The sequence below is a fragment of the Leuciscus leuciscus genome, assembly GCF_965113295.1.
Source record: "Leuciscus leuciscus genome assembly, chromosome: 9".
NCBI classification, from domain to species: Eukaryota; Metazoa; Chordata; class Actinopteri; order Cypriniformes; family Leuciscidae; genus Leuciscus; species Leuciscus leuciscus.
The window spans coordinates 19,841,912-19,868,225 of record NC_138733.1 but is presented as its reverse complement, the minus strand read 5'-3'; the positions used below and the strand labels follow the sequence as shown (position 1 = coordinate 19,868,225).

The 26,314-nt window shown below is 38.1% G+C and overlaps 1 protein-coding gene across 1 annotated transcript in view; it reads right to left on the bottom strand.

Moving 5' to 3' along the window:
* Positions 1–26,314, bottom strand: part of grik4 (glutamate receptor, ionotropic, kainate 4) — a 375,294-nt gene that overhangs the window by 46,036 nt on the left and 302,944 nt on the right. The window contains exons 9-11 of the mRNA XM_082179353.1: positions 21,981–22,142; positions 17,184–17,336; positions 16,689–16,793 (exon numbers count right to left, since the gene is read on the bottom strand). Of these exons, the coding sequence (XP_082035479.1) occupies positions 16,689–16,793; positions 17,184–17,336; positions 21,981–22,142 (420 nt within the window). The remainder of the gene's footprint in view (positions 1–16,688; positions 16,794–17,183; positions 17,337–21,980; positions 22,143–26,314) is intronic.

Here is a 26,314-nt window from a genome sequence, read left to right as displayed (position 1 = left end):
CCCGGATCATTTGTTATAGCTTGTCAAATGCTCCGTTTTTGTGTGTGTCCCTTTAAATGCAAAGGAGCTGCTGCTGCCCACCTCCGTTCAGAAGACGGTCGATCCTTTACACGAGCTTCGGATACAATAACAAAACACGCAAATAATCTCACTCATCCAAAATCTCAGAAATAACCAATAGCGGAGTGAAGCCTTACGGAGAGACTCAGGAAGAGGTTGCAACTTTTAGACGCACCTGGACGTTTCTGAATGGTTAGTGGATACATTTATGTTTGTTGTGGAGTTACATTGATTCATCTGTTTCTTGGGGATTTCCGTTGAAAATAAAGTTAATCCACTGCTCTCTTGTATCATCTGAGTCTGGGGCTCTAAATACTGTTCTATGCTCGTCTGTGCAGCCAACGACAGAAGAACAGTTTACATGCTTTGCTCGAACTTTTGCCATTGTGTTAGAACTGGTTACACTGTTGTCACTTAAGGCGCCGTGGGTGGAAACGTGCAGATTAAGGGGCGGTAATATTATAATAAAATTCCCTTCCTATGTCAGAAGGGGAGCGAAATCTGATCGGCTTATTTTTTGACATGCCTGCAGAGAAAGGCTTACTAAAACAAAGTTACTGGATTGTCACTTTTCACGTTTTCTGGGTTGGTAGATGCACCGGGGACCAATTATAGCACTTAAACATGGAAAAAGTCAGATTTTCATGATATGTCACCTTTAAAATAAAACAAATATATATATATATGGGTTTCATCAGGTCCCTTTTCACAGGTGTATAAAATCAAGCACCTAGATTATGAATGCAGACTGCATTGTGCTTGATTAATACACCTGTGGAAAGGGACCTGATGAAATCCATGAATAAATAAGTAAAAACAATTAAAATATCAATTTTAAAAAATAATTTGCCAATGAGATAATAAAAATAAAATTTATATATTCTTCGAAAACAAGTCTTAATGTCATAATTATAATAATAATAAACAGTTTTGCAAGTAAATTAATCTTGTGTATATAATTAGGGAAAAAAAGTTTTGCAGTAAACATTGTAAGAGATGAAGAAAGGAGAAAGTAAGAATGCAAGAACACCTGGAATCAAAGATTTCCTCTGAGAATATGATCAAAAGATCCTGCTTTCTATTTCGTTCCTTCCTCGCCTCTGTGGTAGAAATACAACCTTACTCTCACAAATGAAATCCAGCGGCAGCCAAACAGCCGTGATGGCTCTGTGGAATAAGAAACACATGGCTGAGATGAGGAGCACAGCTGAAAAGAAACCACAGCTCCAAACAATTTCAACTGAGAGAGGGTGCGATTTCAACAACAATTAGGATTTATTAGGAGAGACATTAAGAAAAGAGAGGAGGAGAATGTGTAGGCAGTGAGTGCAGTCAGGGACAGTGAGGGACTGTGCAGTAAAGCTGTGGGCTGAAGAGAGTCTGGATATCGTCCAATAGGGAGGAACTGCTCTGAGAGTAGCCATCTACTCAAGACAAACAGCTCTGACAAACATGAAGAACAAAACATGCCCAGAGTGGCAAACTAGAGCAGATACACAAGCACGCATGTACGCACGCACACTTTCAGAATGATTTTTTCCAGCTGATGAATGATAAAAAAAACATTGACAGCCAATCGTAATCCATCAGACTTTAATGATCTTCAGCATTTAAGGCGGCAGACGACATAACTGCAGCACATGCTTGTAATTAACAGAAAATTACCATCCATAGCGGCTAATATAGTTTAACTTTGTTGCATTAATAATATTTCTGACTTCAAATCGCATTTTAAAACCTATTTGTTTTCTAAATGTTATCATTCTTATGTAATATTCTGTATTTTGTTTATGTGATTAAATCAATTTTGCTATGTGATACCCTTTCTATGTCGTTGTATTTTCTTTGTTCGTATCTACCACCTATAATATTCTATTACTATTTCTTGTACTATTGTCTGCTATCTTTGTCTACACTACTGGTACTATGTTTTCTTTATTGAATCTACATTGTAAAGCGTCCTTGAGCAATGGAAAGGTGCTATATAAATAAAAATTATTATTCTTATCAATATAGTTATCGTTCTTGGTGTAAACGGGCCTTTAAAGTAGTATACTTTACTCCTTAAGTATTAGAAATAGTACTTGTGAAAAAAAAAGCATGCTTTTCCCAAGAGAATCTAATGAAAACGGCCTAAAGATCAGTGGCACCATTTGAGCGTTTGACCATGATTCCCTCTGATTTAAAGGTGAATTGATTGCACGGTTTAATACCCTTAAAGGTCTTTAGTCCGCTTCATGCCTTTGGTATAAATAATCACAACAAAGGCCCAGCAAGTGACTCATTTTACACTGGGTCCCTAAGAGGCTATAAGGGAGCAGTTGTGGTAATTAAGTGTGTAAAATGAGAGCAACAAGCCAAGGTAAATGGGAGTAACTGGCTGAGCAGGACCCATATCCTGTTCATTCAAACGAGTCGCGATTAATCAAGAGCTTTGAGTGCTTGTCATTAATTACCGCTGACAGGTACACAATATCAAAGTCAAATTTGAGCCCCAATGCTTGTACAAACGGTACTTACAGCATCTTGTATGCCTGATCAAAGCCCATAATGTACTCAGGGACAGACATCTCAAGTTCAACATCAGTCAGTCTGCAGAGGTGTTGTTGTAGGTTTTTTCCACTGTCATGCTAAAAAGAAAGTTCTGTGGAAGGTTGCAGAGGATAAAAGTAAAGAAGAGGTATAAATGTACAACCCTGCATGCGTTTTAGCTTTCTGATAATGTCAGGTTAGTGATTGTCAGCAATAATCATAGAGCTCTATACCTGGCTTCTACATATGCAATTATCACCTCAGCTGTGCCGACAAACTCCTTCACGCTTTATCTGTCTCTCATTTCATCTCTCTCTCTCTCTCTTTTTTTTTACTTTTCCTATTCTGCTTCGCTATAAATCTGCCCAATAATGGAAACCAGTGGGGTGGCTGAAACAGGCAGGCAGAGTCTAGTAGGCTACTGTATATTCTGTGAATGGAGGCATGAAGTAGTCAAGACAGATCAATACAGTGGGAAAGATGGAGGAGAGGAAGAAGGGGCGACGGATAAACCTTAGAAAGCACTGCAGCTCCAAAGATAACATGAATGCCTATTGTGTGCTGCCAAAACCATTCAAGTCAGTTCTCGAATGGAGAACAAGGACAAAAAAGGGAACTGTATCTGTGTGTGACTTGTCAACCTGCTATCAAACTATCAGTGTATAAGTCCAGGGTCTCAGAAATGTGTTTGAACGTGAAGTGGGTGTATACAGTGGTTGAATGACACTATCTCTGTGTGGAGCTCTGCCAAGCTGCCACACTACAAAGTGTCATCGCACCAATCTGTGAGTGTTCTTCACAAACCGGGTGACCCTGCGACCCGCAACTCAAAAACAAGTCCACATCGCCTCGTTTGATGGCTGCCCAATGCCGTTTATTCAGAGGCCAGAATTCCCTCCTCTCATGTTGAACGAGGAGAATGTCACACCTGCAGTCATTAGCGGGAAACATACGCCGACGGATAAAGAGTTAAAAGCTGGATGGAAAGGTCAGGCGGGTATACTCCCTTTCAAAATCTGACCTTTTACTACAATCAAAATTTCAATTTGCAGCACATAACCGCCAAAAGAAAAACATTTCTTGTTATTCCCAAATAGCTGAGCCAATTTCAACATTCATTATTTGACATTATCCGCTTGCTGCAGGGCCACTGCCATAATGAGGAGACACTGGAGATCAGAGCCCGTCAAGCTCCACCCAAAGCACAGCTCACATCAAAGCTTTCTACAGACGCCCCCCCACACACATACTTAACAATGCTCAGCCGAAGCTCACACTGTCCGGATGCTAACACTGAAAAGAGAGGAGGGAAGATATGCTGAGACCAAATCCTGCATACTGCCTTTTTATCATTCCTCATTCATCCTCTATCTCTACTGTAGCTCTTTCCTCCTCCAACTCTATAAAGGTCCTGACTGGCTGTGCATGGGTAATGGCGAATGGAGAAATCAATTTCAAAGCACTTTATCAGCATGATTGTTATATGTACAGTATTGGCAAGGCATCAATACACACAACAAAAGCAGTGACAAGTAAAGAAAAGAAAAACGTATTAATAATAACAAAACATTTTAAAAGGTGTACATATAATAACAACAATATTATACAAACAAATATGTATATAAAAAAAGTAATTACATTTTTTTTAAATATAAAATCAGTTAGAAGAAAAGAAAGAAACAGAAAAAAAGTATTAAATGATAATTAAATGATAATTTTATTTTAATTAAAAGTAGTAAAAAATTAAATAAGGTGTCAGTAATGGTAATGAATAATACTAATTTATAATATTAATAATGAATATATATATATATATATATATATAATAAAAATACAAAAAAAGAAATGTACCCAGCACATGTGATGCTTAGCTGCTCTACCAGGAGGATCCAGAAAATACAAAAACAGACTAGACTTATGTCTCAATTTATCCTTGAAGGGCATAGGAGAAAACAGGATTTTCCTTGCTCTTTTCACTGCACTATATAGAGATACTCTGACATTCATAAAGCAAAGCTCCATGTTCATACCACGTTGCCCATTTATGGAAACGTAAGCCCTTCTCAGAGGTGGGGTGATGTAATAATTACCAGCGCTTTTTGTCATTTTTAATCCCGCCTGAATTGGCCATGTCAGTAATTTTCCTCGATTTTTTACAGACTATGCATTTCAGATTACAATGTATTTTACCTTAAAGATTGCTTTGAAAAATAACTACAAAACAGCCCTTGAAAAAAGCTTTGAATTGACGCTAATTTCTAGCCTTTAACTTGTACATCAGGTTCTTCACGTGGCTCAAGTTGACGTTAGTCAATGAGAAGACAGCCTAGAAGATAAAAAAAATGTGATTTACAACTTCTCGGAACGACAATGGATTAATGCGTTTTTGTCACTTAGTTATTGAACTAGAATCTCATAGAGTTCTTTAATGCATTTTTGATTTTTACCCATGAAAAGAGAGGGAGAGGACTATGTAGTGCCTTTGGGATAATTTATATGTAATAGTAAATTGGATTTATATCGGTTTTGGATGATTTGTATGGGGTATTAAAAACAGAAAAGTACATTTACAGTCATTTTAAGACTAAAGCTGAGAAAAGAGATGAAGTTAAAAGAAGGAAGTTAGTAAGGAAGAAAGAAAGAGTGAAAATTTAAATATGTCCTGAAAACCAATCCCGCATCTATACAGACGCACAAATGTGTCATGGTATCAATTTCACAACCATCAGAACTTAATAATGGATGGCAATATCAAATTTTTCTATAGCATTTTACATACAAAATGATTAGCCAATCATAACATGCATTATTTTTCAAGACATATTAAAGGTGCAGAAGCAAAAACAACCTGTTTAAATCTATCATTGTATCATAACCAGACGTGATGTGACAAGATTCCAGTGACAAGCAAATTGTCTGTCCACACCAGACATGACAGGGCTACAACAAGATGTGACAAAATCAATGACAAATCACAGCCAATCAGAAGAGTGTGTGGGCAGACTCCCTCTCTCATGCACAATGGAATGAGATAAGTATAAGATAAGAATAGAATATAATAGAATCCCCTGTCGTTTGTTGCCTTTGCAGCTGGTTAGGACAAAAAAAGTTAGAGAGAAAGTAGAAAATGTTCTACAGGCTGACCACGGGCTACGCACCCTCCTACCTACCCTCTCTCTTACAAATGTACATGCCCTCAAAGAGCCTCCGAAAGGCATAAAATCACTCTCAAGAACATTTTCGTTCACTGTTCCTTGCTGGTGGAATGTCCTCCCAACCCTCTCCGGAGAGCCAAATCCCTGACAATTTTCAAGAAACAGCTGAAAATCCTCTCTTCATGAGCACTTAACTGCAGCCTGCTGAATAAAAAAAGAATATTTACAATTGCTTCACCAATGCTCTCACTAATCCTTAATCCCTCCCTATTCTACCTTTTACTATCCTGAAGGATGGTATTCTGAAACCTTTTATTAATAGCATTTCTCATATTTATTGACTCTTTGGATGAATCGCTTGTTTGCATTCCTCAAAAGTTGCTTAGGATAAAAGCGACTACTAAATGAATAAACGTAAAATTTCCCAAAATGTTTTGTTTCTGGAAACTTTAACATTATAAGAGAACTGTACTTAATTGGACAAAGTAGCTTCTCGTACTACTTTTGATTTATCCCTCCAATCTATACAGCCAAGACTAAGTCCACACAGAAAAGCAAAGACACATAAAGGACTCCCCTGTGGTCTACAATCAAACAGTCTTTATCTGTCCTCTGAAAGACCACGTTCACACAACCCCCCTCACTTTAATTACCCAAAACACTCACTGAATACAAACATATTGGCTTTAATGTCCGTTGCTAAAAGCAGACAAATCTTGCGTGCCTCTCCGGCTTCTTTTCAAGTAAGCGTAGTTACTGGCTCTCATGACCTCTGGACTTTTTCAGACTCTCATCTCTCTTTATCTGTTTTTCTCTCACTCTTCATTTTCTCAGGAGCAGAACACAGCATCTGTAGTGTTAAAAATTGAGCTCGTGTTGAGCAATTAGCCATAAAAACAAGGTCAGAGGATGATTCGTAGGCCAGATGATGGACCAGGTAAAAGCTCAAAGAGAAAAAATACACTCTTAAGGCCTTTATATACTCTTATATACTCAAGGTGAAGTTCTTTTATGTTCTTTGCTTAGGGGTAAAAAGACATTTTAAATACCTTTGCAGCAATATACTGTTAGTGAACATCCCGACGCCGCCCACACTGCTGGGTGTAGTGCTTAGAGGAATATGGAAATATGTGCACAACAATAGTGAGAAAACAGCAGTAAAGAAAGCATCTGATCATAACGATGTGCATTTATTTGCACGAGCTCTGCAATTCGGCACTACAGTCAGGTCACATCACGTTTATTTATATAACACTTTTTGTACAATAGACTGCTTTACAGTATTAACTTCTTGAACATGCAATATATCAAAAGAAAGAACAGACCCTCTACTTTTAAACAAAATAAAAATAAAATAAAAAATAAATTATTCTAGCTTCATGCATTGTTTTTTTATCAACACTTGAATGTGGGCAAACTTCATAAAAAAAAAAAATATATATATATATTGAGCAAAAAGCTGAGAAAATCAAATTTTTGTCAAAGACTACATCCAGATCAGATTCAGAACGATGATTAAAACAGGGAGTAGATCGAGTCCATCAACAACCCCAAAGCTTGCATAGTCCTGTAGCTATGATATGACATGATATTGCTTGTTTTTGCATCTTCTTCACATGTGTTTTGATCAGGAGATTCAGTACTCTTTCAGAAGATGTGTCATAGTGCCCCTACCGTATAACAGTGAAAACACAGAAAGCCGGAAAATTCCGTCAATGGCGAGGAGGTGTTCTGACCTCCACGGACTGAACAGAAGATATTAACTGGAAAAGATTTCCATGTCAAAGATTGTGTAGTCTCAGAGCACACCTACTGTACCTGTTACATAATCACCATGGATCATTGTAGTTTTCTGAAAATTTTGCTTTGGCAAGCTGTTTTGAACTCAAGAAACCAATTTCAGACAAACTTCTTTATTTTGTTTGAAACTACGTCACACTAGTTCGTTCTTCAATTTGGCTTGAAGTATATCGAGGCCTTTAAGAGACCTGACATCACCCGTGTTTTTACTCACAAATACCTCTCATTCGTTTACTTCCTACAGTACTAGAGTTTTGATCATTCGGCCTTCGCAAGCTCTCTCCTTCATATTTCATCACATGTTATTGCTCTCCCCAGGCAGGCTCACGCACTGACACAAATTGCGTACATTACAAAGGAATGTTATGGCTGCTGTGACAGTTTTATTGCCGCTCGGATGAAGACATAAACGGGTAATTCATGATTTCTATCTGAGATAATGCTGAAGTCCTCAAAATGCTCCTCAACTTCCATTTCTCCAAATTCTGTCAGAAACATGTTTTTATATTGCCACCAAACTGTATAGTATGTGAGAAATGGGTACTTTGGAAATAAAAATATCACCCTGAGAAGCTCTTTAAATGCTTTCAAATGTGAGGAACTTGTGCCTTATGGTCTAAATCGACGGGTCTTAAGCTGATTTGCAAGGCTGTTGCCAAACCAGCTGGTATGGCATGATATCTTTCAAGACAAGGAGCGAATTCATAGTTTAACTCCCAGCGTGTGTCTGGAAGTGTTGACTCCTCTCCAATGTTCTACGTGGGGTGCAAACTTGACAGAGCTTAACGACTACTGTTGTCTTCAGCCACTCTGATAAACACACACATAGGACACAGACGGGCCTAATAAATGAGGTCTCGTGCTGGGAGGATAAAAAAAAAAAAAATCTGTTAAAAGGAAGAGCAAGCTAACAGAGCCAGGCGAACATAATCGAATTCAAATAGCTATGTATGTGTATCAGCGTTGGGGAGAAACTAAACTAAGATTAGAAATGCTACCAGTTACATTCATCAAGAGCATGACAGTGCTTGGTTTCTTAAAAATGTAAACTGTAGCAAGCTAACCTTTCCAGGAAAAGCAGTAAAGCACTGCAAAGTGCTATGTTAATGATTTTCACTGTATGGCGAATACAGTTTTACAATAATCAGACCCAATCAGTTCATTCAGATGGCTTGTGCATATAAGTCTTGTCCATTATCTTTAAGTGCAATATTTCATTAAATATGGGACAAAATTGCCAAAATGTTCTCTAAACACAGCCAAACAAATTGAAGTAATAATCAAAGTAAATCAGTTCTTTCAGACAAATTCGATTTGTTGATTTAAATCAGTGTTTCTCAACTGCTGGGTCGCAAGATCGTTTTGAGTGGGTCACGGAGTGTGTAGTCCAAGGAACAACAACAACCATAACAAAAAAACGTTTCTAACTGTTTTTCTGCTGTCTTGAAAACATACAAATTAAAAGTCTTGAAGCTTTTAATTAAAAAGAACTTTCCAACATTAAACTGAATTTATAGATTTAAATACATTCAGTTCATTGTATGGGTTTAATTGGACAGTTCATTTTATTTAAGCGGTTCAAGACTTTTAATTTAAGTCAGCAACATAAATTATATAAAAAGTACATAATAAAAAGCATACTACACAAAAAAAAAACAATAAAAAGTGACCATTCGTTCAAATGTGCCAACATAAAATAATATTACCTAATTAAGTAAAAAAAAAAGCAAAGCTACATTTTCAAATTAGCTTCCCTAAAACTGATGCGTACAATGTGAAGGGAGTGTGAGATAAGTCCAGGGCCTGATGCTGTCTAATCAGAAGATGAGCTCTGCCGCTGAGGGGAGAATCAAAGTGGGACAAATGCGAGGTGGGAGACGCGTCCTGCACACGGCAGGAGAAAAATCCAACAGTTGAAGCCTCTCCTTCAGGGAAGAGGAGCTTATCCTCCCTGCTGGCAGGCCTCTGCTGCAGGTGGTATAATCTCAGGCCTTGATTAACTACTTCTATTACCAAACGTAATTACTAAATCGTCAAGAGTGGCCTGCGCTGGTGTGAGCAGACCAACCCCCCGCAGCAAGAGAGACAAACAAATAAACAGCAGCGCGGCTCTGACAGCCAGCTTCTGACTGCTATTAGGCTCCACAGAGCTCAGGCTAATTAATAGCCTGCAATGCTATCGATGGGGGAAATAAAGACAATTGACAATCGCCTCTTGCAAACCCAGGGAGAGAGATACAAGGCTGAGACCTGCTGGGAAAATGGGCTAGAGGTGAGTGTGTGTTTATGCATAAAATTATGTGGGTGGTTTTAAAAAAGCTGCATCAACGCTGCAAACATGCTTTCGCTGCATCGCTGCTCTAAGGGCACACAGGCTGGCGGGGTGCCCAAACAAACCAGCCGCCTTTCTCATGGATCCTGAAGGGCATTTCCGCTCGGCTTGCGCCCTGGGACACAGCGGCTACACTATCTAGTGTACGGAGCACGGCAAAGTCAATGAGATCACGCCACATCATCTCTGAAGCGCACAATAGACAAATATTCTCTATACAGTGTCCTTGGCCAGAGCCCATTTTAGACTGAAAAGGTGTCCCATCATAATTCTGTCCGTTCCATTCTGTACAACATCTTCATCCCAGAACTGAATTAAATCGTCCATTTAGTGAAAACATCACAGGCCATTGGAGGACACCATCTGCCCACGATTGCAAAGCACTGACTCCTTATTAGCTTGGTTGATATTGCTCATTACCTCATGAAAAGATAAATGTACAGTGTCCTGAATTAAAGCGCATTCTCTTGAAAATATGAACTAGTCTTTTCATCACTCGTTTAGCGGAGAGAGAGGAAACGCGTGGGTGAGAATGCCAGTCGGAGGCAGCTAAGCTGATTGCTGTGTGGTGTGGACATGTTTAATGGGGTCTTTTTATGGAGATGACTGGTGGAGCTTATGGCAGAGCAGTGGGAGAGAACATGCCAGATCAGACAAGAGAAGCCACAGGGAACGTGCTGCTGAAACTGAGGAATACAGCGAGTCTGAGGTGACCTTCTTAATGGCGCACATCTTCTGGCTTTCAATGATATGCAGAGTGGGCTAACTACTTTAGACAGCACTAAGACAAATGTTCAAGTCACTGCTCCCAAAAGCTACTAATAAACCATATGCATCATATGGGGAGTGGGGACAGGTGGAAGATAGGCCCACCATTTCATTCAATAGCTCACATGGGGATGTGTCAATTACGGTATAAAACACAAGAAAACAAGTCTAGCTGTTGAGTAGGAGTTTATTTATTTGTGTTTGTAATAATGAGAGGAATTCGTGATATTGTTTTGCTCGGCAGTTGTTGCGGTTGGTATTAGTGGCAGAAAACAACAAGCAATGTTCTCTCCAATCTATTCCTTTTCCAAACGGCCAGAAACTTCGCTATCCATTCTAATAAAACCTAAAAGGAAAATGCAAATAGATGAATTCCCACTGTTGTACATCTACAGATATACAGCTGCAATTTTGATTAAATAAAATAAAAATAAATAAGATAAAAATAAATAGATTAGAACCCATATCCTCTCACACTCAAAGCAAAATTAGTACCAGACCAACAAGTCATGCTTGGTTTCATTCACTGTCCTCCAAAATTCTTATCAAATTAAGTTCATTTGAGCTCTTGAATTAGCTATCAAGTATGATCGCTCCCTCAAATCGCTGTGTAACGAGTTCATTAGAACTTGTTTCGTAGAAAAACAGGCAGTCATTGTGCTATTGAAAGATGCAGATGAAATGATTTTGGACATTTTTAATATCCAATGTTAGTGTTTAAATTTCACTTTTGACAAAAGCAAAACTGAAATAAACTGCTGACTATCACATACATTAAATATCACATATAGTTAAAAAAGTTTATTTTTTTACTATTATTTAACTATCTAACTATCATAACTAAATACTCATGAGCTACATCTTCGCCATTTTTGTGACATCACAACCTCCCTTTACTACTTTTTAAGATAACAACCATGCACTAAATAGTAAAATTCCTTAAATAATTGGCCAAGCTCTGAAGTGCAATGTTTAAAAAAAGCTAACAGGCAAAAACAGCTTTATGAAAGCTAAAATAAATCTGTTATGACAGATTTCAGTAACTTTGTGTATTTAAGGCTGCATGAACGCTCTGATTTCGACAGCAGTGGTTTTACATTTGGAATTCTGCCAGTCACATACACCGATTTCCTCAGATATACAGTTTCAAAAAGGTTCTATGGGCCATGCATCCACTGATATCTATAAACATATTCATGCAGAAACACTGGAAAAAAAACTCTACTGGAACTCCACTTGTATTCACTAAAATATTTAAATACACCAAGAGAGAGACAGAACCATATACCTTATTCAGAGCAGCGCCATTACAGGTATGAAAGTGAGGCTGTGAGGGATAGACTTGTCATGTTTCCAATGGCATCCGCTGTTAAAAGCTGTATAAATCTCCTAGATTACTTACAATTTTCCATAGCTTATATTGTCGGGACTTTTTTGTCAACTGAAATTTCTTGGAAAGATATTTTTCCAGTGTTTCATGAGTAGAATATTCCAAAAAACACATTAAATAACAGTTACAGCCCATTGAAGAGATGCATGTCTATCCCTCACAGCCTCGCTTTCATTCCCATTAAAAATCAAAGATGGCGCTCCTGTGAATAAGGTCAATAGCATGATAGACAGAACAATAGATAAAACAATTTAACAACAGATAGATAGAACTAACAAAAACAAAAGCAAGATAGAAAGTATAGACATAAAGAAAGGATAGAATAAAGAAGCATATACAGAAAGAAAGAACAAAAGACAGAATGAAAGAATGAGAGATAGACAGACAGAAAGATAGAATAATAGATTGATGGATGGATGAATAGATAGATAGATAGATAGATAGATAGATAGATAGATAGATAGATAGATAGATAGATAGATAGATAGATAGATAGATAGATAGAACAACAGATCGAACGATAGAACAAACCATACATAGAACAAGTGGCTGATGGCTGGATGTACATATACTAAACATGCCTGCAATTTTAAGGGCTCTCTCGATTAAATTAATTTTGTGATGTTATTGCCCAAATCACTGAATAATTAGTTTAGAGTCTTTTTTAAAACAGAGAAGCATATCATCTTCCACCCATGTGCCTCAAAAAGGTCTCGGAGAGTGTTGACAGTGTGTAAAATCATCAGTGAAGTGTGGAAATGTTCCATAAGCTCTCATTAACCAGTCTACCTTAAGCACTGGCACACAGATAGGATAGGCATGCTTGGTTTAATGACACCTGCATGAAAAGCAGTGCAGCCATCTTGTCATCCAGGCTGGGTTTGATACGCATCTTTCAAGCGGAAACTGATGTGAAATTGCAGTGCTGGTTGAGTGCGGCATAGTTCACATATGTGAGTTGCTTGCCAGATAAATTTAATTTAGATGTGCCAATAGTGTGTGGTGGTCAGCCTCATATGTCCACCTCCCTCTCCTCCCTCCATACCACCATCCAGAAGGAAAATGTAAGTACACATGTGGGCCAATCTGTCCAATGTCCACTGGTTAGGATCAGCTCTGCCAACTGCTCCAGGACATGACGGATAAATATAGACTTAAAACGTCTCTCAGTGCTGTACTACTTTCCCGCCCCACTCTCCTTTTAGCCAAAACGTCCCATCATTTTTCTGTTTATCCTGCGATTCAGTGAAGATTCATGGATTCTCAGTAGAGAGGGTGTTGATGTAGCTTCCGAAACTGATATGAGCCCCAAGCATCTGTCAATATATGATGTGGAAAAGGGAAAGGATGTGCCTTCGTGGATGTGTGCATGTGTGCACATGTCTTTGTATAAATCCTGGCAGCTTCACTCAAGACTTGTTGCCAAGGCATCCGTATACCTCAACTAGCTGTTAATCTGAGACAGAGCGTTGAAGGAGCATTCTGCTTTAAATATCTCAGTATATTCACGGCATAAATCACACAAAAAAAAAAAACATAATACTGTCTCATGGACATTAGCATTCTCATTTAATTTATGTACATTGCTGTGGTTTTTCCCGAGCTTTATTTTTTTTTATCGTAGGTGTTCCCTAAGATTAAAATGGAAGCTGTTTAAAAAACAGAAGCATATGGAAGTGTATTTTAGATACTCAAAAATAAAGAAAAAACAGTAATATTGTGAAATATTTGAAAAAATTATAATATTTGAACATATTTTTAAAATGCAATTTATTCCTGTGACGGCAAAGCTGAATTTTCAGCATCGTTACTCTAGTATTCCGTGTCACGTGATCCTTCAGAAATCATTCTAATATGCTGATTTGGTGCTCAAAAACATTTAGTATTATTATCAATGTTAAAAACAGTTGTGCTGCTTCATATTTGTAATTTTCTGTTAAAGTTTTTAATTTGTAATTTATAGGCTTAACAAAGCAAAATGATTCCAAGTACCTGGCTACTGTTTCTGTTTTGACTTGAAATAGCATACTCTTCCTATTCTTGCAGTGTGCAGTATGTGTTATATGTGTAGCATTATACAATAGGAAGCATTAGCATTACACTAGTATTCCATTCAAACACAGCTGCTGTATTTTGCACACTGACACTCATTTAGTGAAAACAGCCTCCGTTTAGATTTGTGGGTGAATGTCTATCATTAAAGGGATAGTTCACCCAAAAATGAAAATTATGTCAGTAATTACTCACCCTCATGTCGTCCCAAACCTGTAAGACTTTCGTTCATCTTTGGAACACAAATGAAGCACTTTTTAATAAAATCTGAGACCTTTCTGTCCCTCTAGACAGCTACGGAACTACCACTTTGATGCTTCAAAAACGTAATAAAGAGATTGTAAAACTTTTGCGGTTTAAAAAATTGAGCGGTTTAGTACAAATTTTCTGAAGAGACTCGATCGCTTTATATGATGAACATATTTAATTTCACACATAAACATTGATCAGCGAACATAAACAGAAGCTCAACCGAACCTGCTTCATGCACGAGAACGTGTGTTAAGATAAACAGATATTGTGAGCTCTGCCTTAATGCTTTTAAGTCTTTTACAACAAAAAGTGCACAAAACATTCAAAAGAATGATGGGCAGGGGGAGCTAGGTTAGGACAGTGAGGTGACATTCGCATGAACTTTGCTGTCCAGCTGGACCGCACTGCCACGCTGAAAGAGCCAGGCCGAGGAAGTGACAGATGCATTACATCAAATTGAGACAGCGGATATTATTCTCTAGAAAAACAGTGATGTCTTTGTGAAACTAATAAGGTTGGGTGTGAACACCAGCTGCCAGTCCAATCTCTGCAGTTATGCCTGGAATAGTGAACAAAGTGGCCTTCGAATGTCCATCTGTCCATTACAAATCACAGAGCACTCCGTACAAGAGCAGTCCACAGAGAAAGTTGGCAGTGTTTCAAAAGGTTAAAAGAGCAATACAAAAAGTGTGTGTGAGTGACACAAGGTGACGGTCACAAAGGCTCAAGAAATGTGGTGTCACTCAGAAACCAGCCTGCAGTTTGACAGCGCTACCCTTCTGCTCTCTCTCTCTCTCTCCGTCATACTGTATATAGAAACAGGCAAAGCTAACAAGAGTCAGCCGTCAACTCAGTTTATCCTAAATGGCTGTTTAAAGTTGGAAAGCGATCTAACCGTGTTGTTGGACGTAGCTCTGGGGAAAACAAGAAAACTCACTTAACTTCAGAGGTTGCCGTGTGTGAAAATGAATGGAAATTTTTATTCTATAAAGTCTCTATGAGTAATTTATATTCTATGAGTAATTCTATTACTAGAATAATAAGAACAAAATACAGCACGTCACAATGCTCTCAAACTCGACTATTTCGGTCTTCGTCAGGTCCTTTCTGGAATCTCCTGTTTCTGAGCAAAGAGAGGGTACTTATTCAAAAAGAGAATCTTTTAAGACAAATCTTTCATAATCTTCCTAATAAAAAATGTGTTGCTTCTTTGATTAAAAAAACTAATACTCAAATCTCATCGGTGGAGTGCAACACAAAAACAGTGTTCCTCAAACAAAGTGAAATGGTATACACACATCCAAAAAATCTTTAGAGTAGGTGCATAACCCAGGCCTTAAAAAAGCACACTGCCACTATGCTGTCAAACTCTATTTTAATAATGGACTAACAACGTTTCAACCTTTTTGGTCATCGTCAGGTAGTCTACCTGTATAATTCTATTACTCAGCCTCATGTCGTTCCAAACCATAAGACTGTTGTTCATCTTTGAAACACAAATGCAGATATTTCTTTATGAAACTTGAGACATTTCTGTCCCTCCACTGAAAGTCCTCCAACCTTTTATGCTTTAAAAAGTTAGTTTGAAATTTGCCTGTTTGACGAAGGAGAACCAATGAGGTTTGTTCTCACGTTTCACACAAACACGTTGGAGCGTCTGTTTATATGTGCGTTGATCAATATTTATATGTGAATAAAAATTCAATTAAATCTGTTCATCATATAAAACAATAATGTCTCTTCAGAAGACTTGGATAGCCTTTTTTTAAAATGTCAATGTTTCAATGGAATGGACTTTCAATGAAGGGTCAGAAATGTCTCAGGTTTCATTAAAAATATTTTCATTTGTGTTTCAAAGATGAACGAAAGTCTTATGGGTTTTGAATGACATGAGTAAATAATGACAGAATTGTACTTTTTGACGGGAACTATTTCTTTAAATTTCCCACTGATTTTCTGTGTGTCGTAACAGCAGATGGCACACCTGCGAGAGCCCCCGCTTCATGCTACAATAACAATTCAATCTACATCCAAACCCGCCAATGAAAATCACAGGAGCACGAAAGTGCTAATTAACAATAATCTCATCACAATTGGTCAGGCTGACCCTGCTGGGCGCAATGAAATACAGAGTTTCCTTCCTATACATTTCCGCTCAAGTGTTCTGATTGAGGATTGGGGAAAAAAACAATGTGCATTTAGAGGATTTCTTCACCTTTACATCACATCTGTGTGACCACCACGGACAGGAAATCTCATTGTGTTCCTGGCAGACAGAAGCGTAAACACAGAAAATGGCAAGTTTTACCTCTTGCTAATGGCCTGGTGTGGCTGAGAGTTACTTTACCTGCCTTAGGCCATCCCTGCTGTTCTGCATGATCCGGAGGGCATAGTTCGAGCGCTGGCCTTTACTGTTGAACTCGATGTGGCCTGTTAGACCTTCCAACTCTACCTATCCAGAGAGAGAGAGAGAGAGAGACATGTTAACGCCTGGGGGGTGTCATGTGATCACAGATCACAGCCACACAAACCTTCAGTGCTGTATCGATTTATAGAGATACATGGACGCCTGAGCTCCTCACTAGAAGCGTTTGCACAATGCAGGAAGCATATATAGATCGCTGTACGTCACGCATAGGATGATACAGTAATGACAAGCTGATGGTCGTTAATCTTTAATGGCTGAGTAAGACACAGTGTCTCCGTTTCACACATTCTGCTGAAGGATGCAGTTCTGACGAGGGTTTTTGGGTACAGAGAGCAAAAACTAAATGATGAATGAGCCTGCAACAGCAGCAGGTGAGGTGATTGGCAGCTTGTGGGCTATCCCTGCGGCTCTTACCATCCTCAGGTAGTTCATCAGACTTGTGCCGTGCTCCCAGATCTTTGAGGACTTGCAGGAGAGCTGAGTGGCTCCTACGTTCTGGCTACGGTTGAGTTCCTGCACGGCTGCCACCACTGTGTGTACCGCATCAAACAGCAGCGCTGACGAAAGCTGGAACACACACACATTAGCGTAAACTCACAGACAGAGCAAATAGAAAGCAATACAGCCCAACTGTAGGATGCTAGACAGATATAGCCTACACTTCATGATCAAAGTGTTCAGCCATAGAAATAAATACTTCAGGTAGAATATACATTTATGCATTTGACAGATACTTTTATTTAAATGACTTATTGGCAAAAACATATATGTATGTGAATGAAACCCATGATCTTGGGATCGCTAGTTGACTTACAAGAAAATAGACCACAAACCCAATAGACCATAAACTAGTACTTAATTAAATAAAGTATATCATATATAATACATTACCATTCAAAAGTTTGGGGTCAGCAAGATTTCTAACATTTCTAACTCTAATGCTTATCAAGGCTGCAGTTATTTGATAAAAAATACAGTAAAACACTGTACAGTAATACTTTGAAAAATTACAATGAAATGTAATTTTATTCATGTGATGAAAAAGCTGAAATTTTAGCATCATTACTCCAGTCTTTAGTGTCACACGATCCTTCAGAAAAAAAAAATTGACCCTAAACTTTTGAATAGTAGAGTACATCACAATACAGTGGATATTTGGCATATATTAACGGCTAGTAAACTATATTATTATATATAATTATTTATTTTATTTTAATTGATTTCATTATTTATTATCTAACATTTTGAGTTCATAATGTGTATGATATAGTTATACAAGTAAGTATATAAGTAAGTAAATACATAATACATTTTATATATACGGTATATATATATATATATATATATATATATATATATATATATATATATATATATATATATATACACATTTACATTTTAAATAATACATATTATGATAATATTTACTTTATTTATAATGTATTGTGTATACAGTGGATATTTTACTTAAACACAAACTGTTTTATATAAACTATAAACTTGAAATATTGATAAGATGGTGGATATATTTGAGCTATTCAAAGCAGCCAGCAATTTAGAAATTTGAACACATTTGGAATGAATTGGAGAGAATCCATTATCTCACAGAAGCTCTTCAACAAATCATTCATTCTCACTCTTCATTCCTGCTGCAACCATGTTTAAATATCTACTGCAAAGATTTCCATGAAAAGTGGAAGACGAAACAACCTACTTCCTATCAATGCATTTAATTTCACATCAGCATTTAAAGCACATATGACGGCATTTAAAAGCACACATGAATAGGGGTCTTTGGGTGTCTGCATATGTTTGGCCATTTGGATGCTTCATCGTTGATTATTGTGATACAGCCACCACTTTGCCCCCTCAGCCTCCTGGAACTGAATTACTGACCACTTTAATTACATCAGATGGTGTGTTAATGTACTGCAGCAAAGGCTGTGGAGTTTCCTTTTCCTCTTACATCACTATGGTGGTAAAACTTTCTGAAATGAAGACATGTTGTGCTGCATTATGGAACAGCACAGCAGCTTAGAGGAGTTGGGAATATGTGTGTGGTGAGGGAAGGATGAATGAGTTTGTGTCTAAAATAGCTGTCTGTGTAAATGTTGTTGCCTACGTTTCTCTCCTCTCTGTAGAAAAAACCCCAGTAACTATTCTGGTCACATACAGGGAAATGTCCTGGCTGCTCTCATTAGGCGAATGCCGAATGACAATATGTGTGCGCTGGCGACTGAGGCAGATATGCAGGTTCGTTGGTTAATCTCCGCACAGACTAGCCAGTCTGGTCTTTAGCTAATGAAGTCCAGGGCTTAAATTTCTATTTGGTTATTGCCTTCCATATCAAACGCATAAGCTAGTTGAGGCTTTGCATTTCTAGGCCATTGTGTAACACAGAGCTGAGTCTCACTGTGGGGTTTAGACCTGTCTCTCATCTGTCTGCCAAACTACAAACCATCTTCTGATTAATTAAAGATTAGACCTAATTAAATGATAAATGCAACCAGAACTAGTTTCTAAAGCAGTAGGCATTTCTTTTTCAAAAGACGTCCCCCCACAGCTTTAATTAGAACACAAAAATGTAAAATGAATTATTACAACTAACTTGTGTATATCAGATAAAGAAAAGTGTTACAGACCGATCTTTGATAGCTTTTTTTAAGATTCCCTAGATGTTTGATTGAGACTGAGATGAGGAATAATACATTATACAGATGTTTTCATTTCCAAAGTGACGGAAATAACTGGGCTGACATGAACATACAGGGTGTGTGTACTCCTCAGGGGGAGTGTGTGACTGTGTGTGATGAATTATAGAGCCATAGCCTCGGTTTCAAGGTAAGCAAGAGGACATGGGTAGAAGGCTGTACCAAATTAATTAACAGAGCATCTTTGAGTTACAAATAAATGACTTTTTTTCAGAACATGGACTAGATCAGGGGTTCCCAAACTTTTCCATTCCAGGAATATAATCTAGAAAACAATTAACATTACAGTAAATTTAATCTTGATCATAAGTTGGATATGACAGAAATCGAGTATTTAATAAAAAATATAAAAAATTATAGTACAACTGTAAAATTTCAATACTAATATTTACGTTTTAATTTGTTCATTTGCAGATGTTAAAGAGTATATGAAATATGTGCATAAAACCTTGAAACAGTGTTGTTAAACTCATTGTGGCGCTTTCATGCTCTCATGCTCGTTCCGTTTGTGTACGACCTGTGAAATGCTTTTTACAGACAGTTTTCTTATGTGTTGGTTGGTAACCAAATGCACACAAAGGAACAGAAACAATGTACTCTTTATATGTCTCTGAAAGACAACAGCGCTGCGTTGAACAGACCAGAAAAAGCCTTTCGCAACATTTGAATTCTCTGGTGTAAAGCAGTCTCATGCAGAATACAGCGCAGCAATTGGAGTGAACAAGCGTCTTCTCATTAATAATGCGTCCTGAGTCGCTTAATAATGAACCGCAGCGCTCTGAGACCCTCACTGTTATTACAAGTCGCACGAGCGGATCAAAACACCCAGCAGATATTTACAGGTATAAAATAAAATCGTGGCCTATTCAGTCCGAAAATCGCACTAAGCAATATTGATAATTCTATTTAATGTTGTTATATCGTGTAGCCCTAGTCTAAACTGTGTGTGTGTCATTCAATAAAACGCAAATTTAGCTGCTGCCAAGTGACTTTGTGCGACCCAACTTTTCCCACACTGCAACCCACAGTTGGAAAACCCCTGGAATAGATATAAGCATGGAAAGGGACTATTTTTAAAAGGATAGTTCAACCAAAATTGAAAACTCACCCTGTTGTTCCACCTCTCATTTTCCATAAAACCACAAATGAGAGGATTGAGGTCCAAGCTGCTCTTTTCCATAGAATGAAAGTGGAATTATAATGCCAAGCTCCAAAATGAACAAAAAAAGTATCAGAAATGTAGCCCAAAGTGAACATACAGTATGGCTACTTTTATAGGTTTTATGATGATTTTTGGAGTTAATAATGACAAACCATCTACTTTGCTTTTCATTTATTACTTACAGCTCATTTTATGTTCTTCGATACCATAGCAAAAACGTATAGCCTAACTGTTAAAATTGAAAACAAGTGAACAGTCAGTAATAAAATAAGAACAAATCAAAACAAATTAACAAATTAAAAGCCGAGATGAATACTCAATAACAAAGTTACAAAGTCTAAAGGTCCTTGCACACTGAGTTCGAAATTCTCGTCCGAAATTCTCGCACGTTAAAAAATAAATACGACCTCACATTGTGTCAATCATGTTTACACACTGCCTCCAAAACTTTCGTCCGTCATAAAAAAATTCGGATCGGGTTCTTTTCTGCGTTTTTTGCATCCGTAGCAAGCATTTTGAGAGGTGTTTTGACAATTCAGAGCAACCGAATGACGAATACGAAAAAACAAATATGAAAATTTCGGAATCTGTGCAAGGACCTTAACAGTAGTATTCAGGTACAGAAATGAATAATTAAGCCTAAATGCAAAATAACACTATTTGTTCACTGTAGAAATTAAATATAGTTTCATCTTTGTTAAAGCTGTAGCCTATTTTGTTGTTTTATTAACATTAATGACACAGACAACAGTAGTCACTTTAAGACCGAATGCACGGACCTAAAAATCTGTTCACCTATGACATAACCGAGAAAATACTTGCCGAGATGGGTATTTTGACATAGTTTTGTGTGTATTTGTCTGTTCAAGCGCAACAAAACGCGAAAGAGGAATCAATTCGGTGTTCGAGCGCTGTCTGAAACGCGCCTCTCTCTCTCTGCGTGCGCTTCGGTGTGTGTGGCTGTGCGCACAGATAACGTACGAGTCCTGGTTTCTTCTTCCGCGTTTAAAATTGTTTTAATCTGTAAATTGGCAAAACACGTCCAAATTATAAACTTTCATTCTATGATGGTTCAATTTAGCAGTTAAACCGCGAATCACATGCGTGCCGAACCGTGGGGCCTGGATCGTACGGCTCCCGGATCAACTGAGATCTGTTGCTCCCCTATACTTTTATCATAGGCTGCTAACATCTGCCTAACATCTACTTTTGTGTTTCACGAAAGAAAGCAATTAAGAAAATGACAACAAGATTGAATTTTTAGGTGAACTATCCCTTTAAATTGATTTAACCATGCATATTCAAAAGCATCTTTAACTGAGAGTTCCTCTGTCTTACTGGTGTTCCAGCAAAAGGAGCATGATCACAGTTCTCCTGCCAGGATCGATTGAGGCTGAGGACGAAGTCCTGAAAGAAGGGATGTGTCCTGTTGAAGACCGAAAACCCGACGATGTTGACTCGCTGATCAGCTAAATCGTCCAATCGTAGCAGAGAGAATTCCTGCAAGGGTAGAGAAAATGTTCAAGTTAATTCACCAACATGAGTGCTTCTTATCAAATTGCCAAGCTCAGGTCCCCTGTCGAATCTAAACAACCTAATGATGCCCATAGGAAGTAAAACAATATCGTCAGGCTCATTAACAAGCATTGAGGTAATTCTGCCAATTCCTGGGACAAGTAATTCAATTCAGCAAAAGTTAATGCTTAGGAGAGCAAATCCCAGCAGCTATTGTGCTTCAGATCCCATGAGGGCAACTTTGGAGATTGTGGGAAAGAGGGTGAAAAAAGGTCCGCAGTGTTGTCAGTCGTCCCTGCGTCCCAGCGCATGTAGTACATCAGATGAAGGTTAATAGAGATGTCCCTGACACCGTGTGCTAACTAGACGCGACGCTGCGATAAAAGGTATCTTTTCCATGTTAATCAGAGTTTTTGTCCTAACCAGCCGCGACAATGACATGTTTCTATTTTTCTGCGACGTCGCGGCTGGAACAACAAACACAAAGTGTGGCAATGATAATCTCAGGGACTGTTTATGTGCTTTATTTAATGTTAAAAGTGTGTAATGTGACTGAATATCATTTAGTGCTCTCATCTTTGTAGCTGTAAAAGCAACAATGGATAATTCACCTCAGATCTTGAAATTAAACAAATGGAAACAAGAACGTTCAAACTGTGAACAAACAAGTGTATTATTTGACAAAGATAGTTTTAGTAACTCAGTAGCCTATATATCTGAATAATGTTTGAATGGTGTAATATTTGTGAATTTGATTATGTAGCCTATTTATCTGCTGCGTCTCAATTCGCCTACTTATACTACGCCCTATGTACTCTTTTTGTGAAGAAAAAGTACATACTTTTGAGTGTGTAGCAAAAGAGTAGGCAAGATTTGGGACAAACTACTTCGTCATCTTTAACGGACAGCTCTGTCGCGTGCATCCTGTCACCGTAAACTGCCCTGTCAATCATCTTGTCACAGTTAAAATCCTCCATTCAATCTAATTTAATTTCCTAATGTTTCAGAGAGAAATGTTGTAGCACGCTGATCTGCCAGTCATGGGTCTTTCATGTGGAGACTCTCCTCATGTATTTGCAATTTAAATATAGGCCTAATGATGCATTTAAAAGTTTATGGTTAAACATATTTACAAAAGTTCACAATGCTGCTGCAGATTTAATATAATGTGGACAACATTGAATAAATACATTTTCGTCAGGTTAGATACTGATAATTAATCACTCAAACCCCCTTATCTAAACCTCTCTACATAACCGCTGGACTCGTGCGTCCTCCATGTCTGTAGTTTTTTAACACTTTTCACTCGTGTTTATAGTTCTAATCGAATCCTCGTCCAACGCGCGATGGGTTGTGGGCAATATTAGTGTTCACGGATCTGCACTTCGGATTCTGACCGGAAGAAGTAGACCATCCGGGTATCTTTGGAATACTCATTTCAACATACTACGATTTGGGACGTACTAATTCCATCTTCGAATACTATTTAGGACTTGCGATTACCGTCAAGATTACTCTCTGGTGCTGTGCACTTGCCGCGAGAGCCCGCCCACACGCTGTTCTGATTGGCTGTGGCTGGTTTTGACTGATTTTGACGCATTTCACAGTCGTGTCGCGTCTAGTGTGGACTGTGGACGCACAAATTATTTGTCGCTGGAATCTTATCGCATCGCGTCTAGGACACGGTGTTACAGTCTATGACTCTGCCACTGTCATTGGCTCGAGGGACACTGATGATGTGAAGGAAAGAGGAGTTATAGTGCTGGACCCATGACACAGATACAATAAGAAGAGAAAAGATGAGGAGAGAAGAGATGAGACAAGAAAAGACAGGATGAACTGAGACTGGATGACAGAGAAGAGAATATTAGAGTAAAAATAATAAAATGAAATGAGATGGCACTAAATAAGAAGAGACAGGGTGAACTGAAACTAGATGACAAAGAAGAGGAGACTAGATGAGAAGAGATGAGATTAGATGAAATGAGACAAGACAAGACCAGATGAGACTCTATGAGACTCAGTGACCAGATGAGACTTCTCTATGAGAAGAGAAAGGATGAACTGAGACAACAAAGAAGAGAAGGAAATACCTTGGGTCTAGATGGGACGATACATAATGAAGTGAGCCTATAGATAACAGAAGAGGGAAATAAATGAGAAAATATCAGATTAAATGAGATGTGACTAGATGACAGGAGAAAGGATGAACTGAGAGTAGAAAACAAAAAGCAAGAGAGGACTACATGAAGACAACATAAGATGAAACGAGAAGAAACAAGACTAGATGAGACAGAATGAACAGATTAGATGCTGAGAAAAGAGGACTAAATGAGAAAAGATGAGCTGAAATGAAATTAGATGAGAAGTGAAAGGATGAACTTTGACTAGACAACAAATAAAGAAGAGAGGAGACTACATGAGAAGAGATGAGATGCAATTAGATGAAATGAGACTGAGACGAGACAGCATGAACTACACTACATGATAGATGACTTAACGTGAAAAGATGAGACTAGATGAGAAGAGAAAGGATGAACTGAGACTAGACAACAAAGAAAAGAAGATTAGATGAGAAATGAGTAGATAAAATGAGATGAGACTACATAAATGAAAAGACTATTATGACAAACAGGTGAGACTACATGGAAAGAGGTGAGACTAGATAAGACGAGACAAGATCAACTGAAACTAGATGACAGAAAAGAGAAAATATTAAATGAAATGAGATGAAACGGAATAAATAAAATAGACAACAGAGAAGAGGAGACTAGATGAGAAAAGATAGGACAAGGTGAAACTAGAAGACAGAGAAGAAGATAAGACAGAACAGGAGAACACAGCTCCACATGAGAAGACAAGAGCAGAGACTAGAAGAGAAGACAGGTGACAGATGTGATGAGAAGATACTAGATAACATGATACGACAGATGAGATGAAACGAGACTTGATGAGAAGAGACATGACGAGCTAAAACGTAAAGAAAATAGAAGTGAAAAAGACAGTCGCACAATAGGACTCGATGAGAAGACACAGGATTAGTTGAGACTCGAAGACAGAGAAGAGAATGAGATGAGGTTAGACTAAGTGAGAATCATTTATTTATTTTTTAAACATGAAATGAGGCTGAGAAAGAATGATTAAAAAAAAGAACAGGAAGCTGTGTGTGCAGAAGAGGTCAGGGAAGGTGAGTCAATGATTCCGAAACACAATAGCAAATCCCCAGCCTTACATGAGGTAGCATGCAGCAAGACCGGAGCACCTCAGATCAAAGACAACACAATCTTGCCCTCTCATTACAAACACAAAGCCAGAGGAGGACAGACACCCAGGCCACGGGTAGCACACACTGCATGGGATTAAAGCCTTTGCCGAGAGGACAGGAAGAAAAGGAGGGAGCACAGTTTCATGGGAGTGCAAAGACAAAAATGCACTGCAGTGCTTCAGGAACATTTGTTTCAGAGGAAACTCGGGGGAGAAAGACTGCTGAATCTTCCTGTAGATAACAGAAGCTCCTTTTTTCTTATTTTGCAGGTGGGACGGGCTCTCTGATCCATTAAAGGATGACCATGTCTGCTTTTGATTGAAATAAAAGCCTGTCTTCTACTTTGATGGCAACCACAATGCTGCAAAACCCTGTCCAAACATGCTCACAGACGCAAGGCTGATTCAATACAAATGAAAAATATCAAAACGACATATCAAAATATGTAAATCTAGCCCCTCCAGCACTAAAACTTTTATTTAAAACTCTCACACTCACTGCAAAGCTTCAAACTTTAAACTTAATTAAAAAAAAAAAGTGATTAATAAAATACATTTCATTAGCAAGCAATTTTTTAGACATATTTAATATGTTATATGCCGCAAGCTACAATCTGTTGCTGGTGTACATCAAAAAATAAATATATTAAAAAAAAACATCAGAGTAATGCTGCTGTCAAATCATAATGCCGCTTTGCAAATGAACCTTTATTGTAAATGGTCTCATATTGATTAACATATAAGAGTGTGTGAACAGTTGACCCTTCCTCCATCTGCACTCCCTGGTGCAGTCTGACAAGCCCAACGGGAACGGACCTGTAATTACTCTCCGAGCGCATGTTAATACTTCATTAAAACAGAGACAGTGTAAATGAGCCAGTCATTAACTGCGG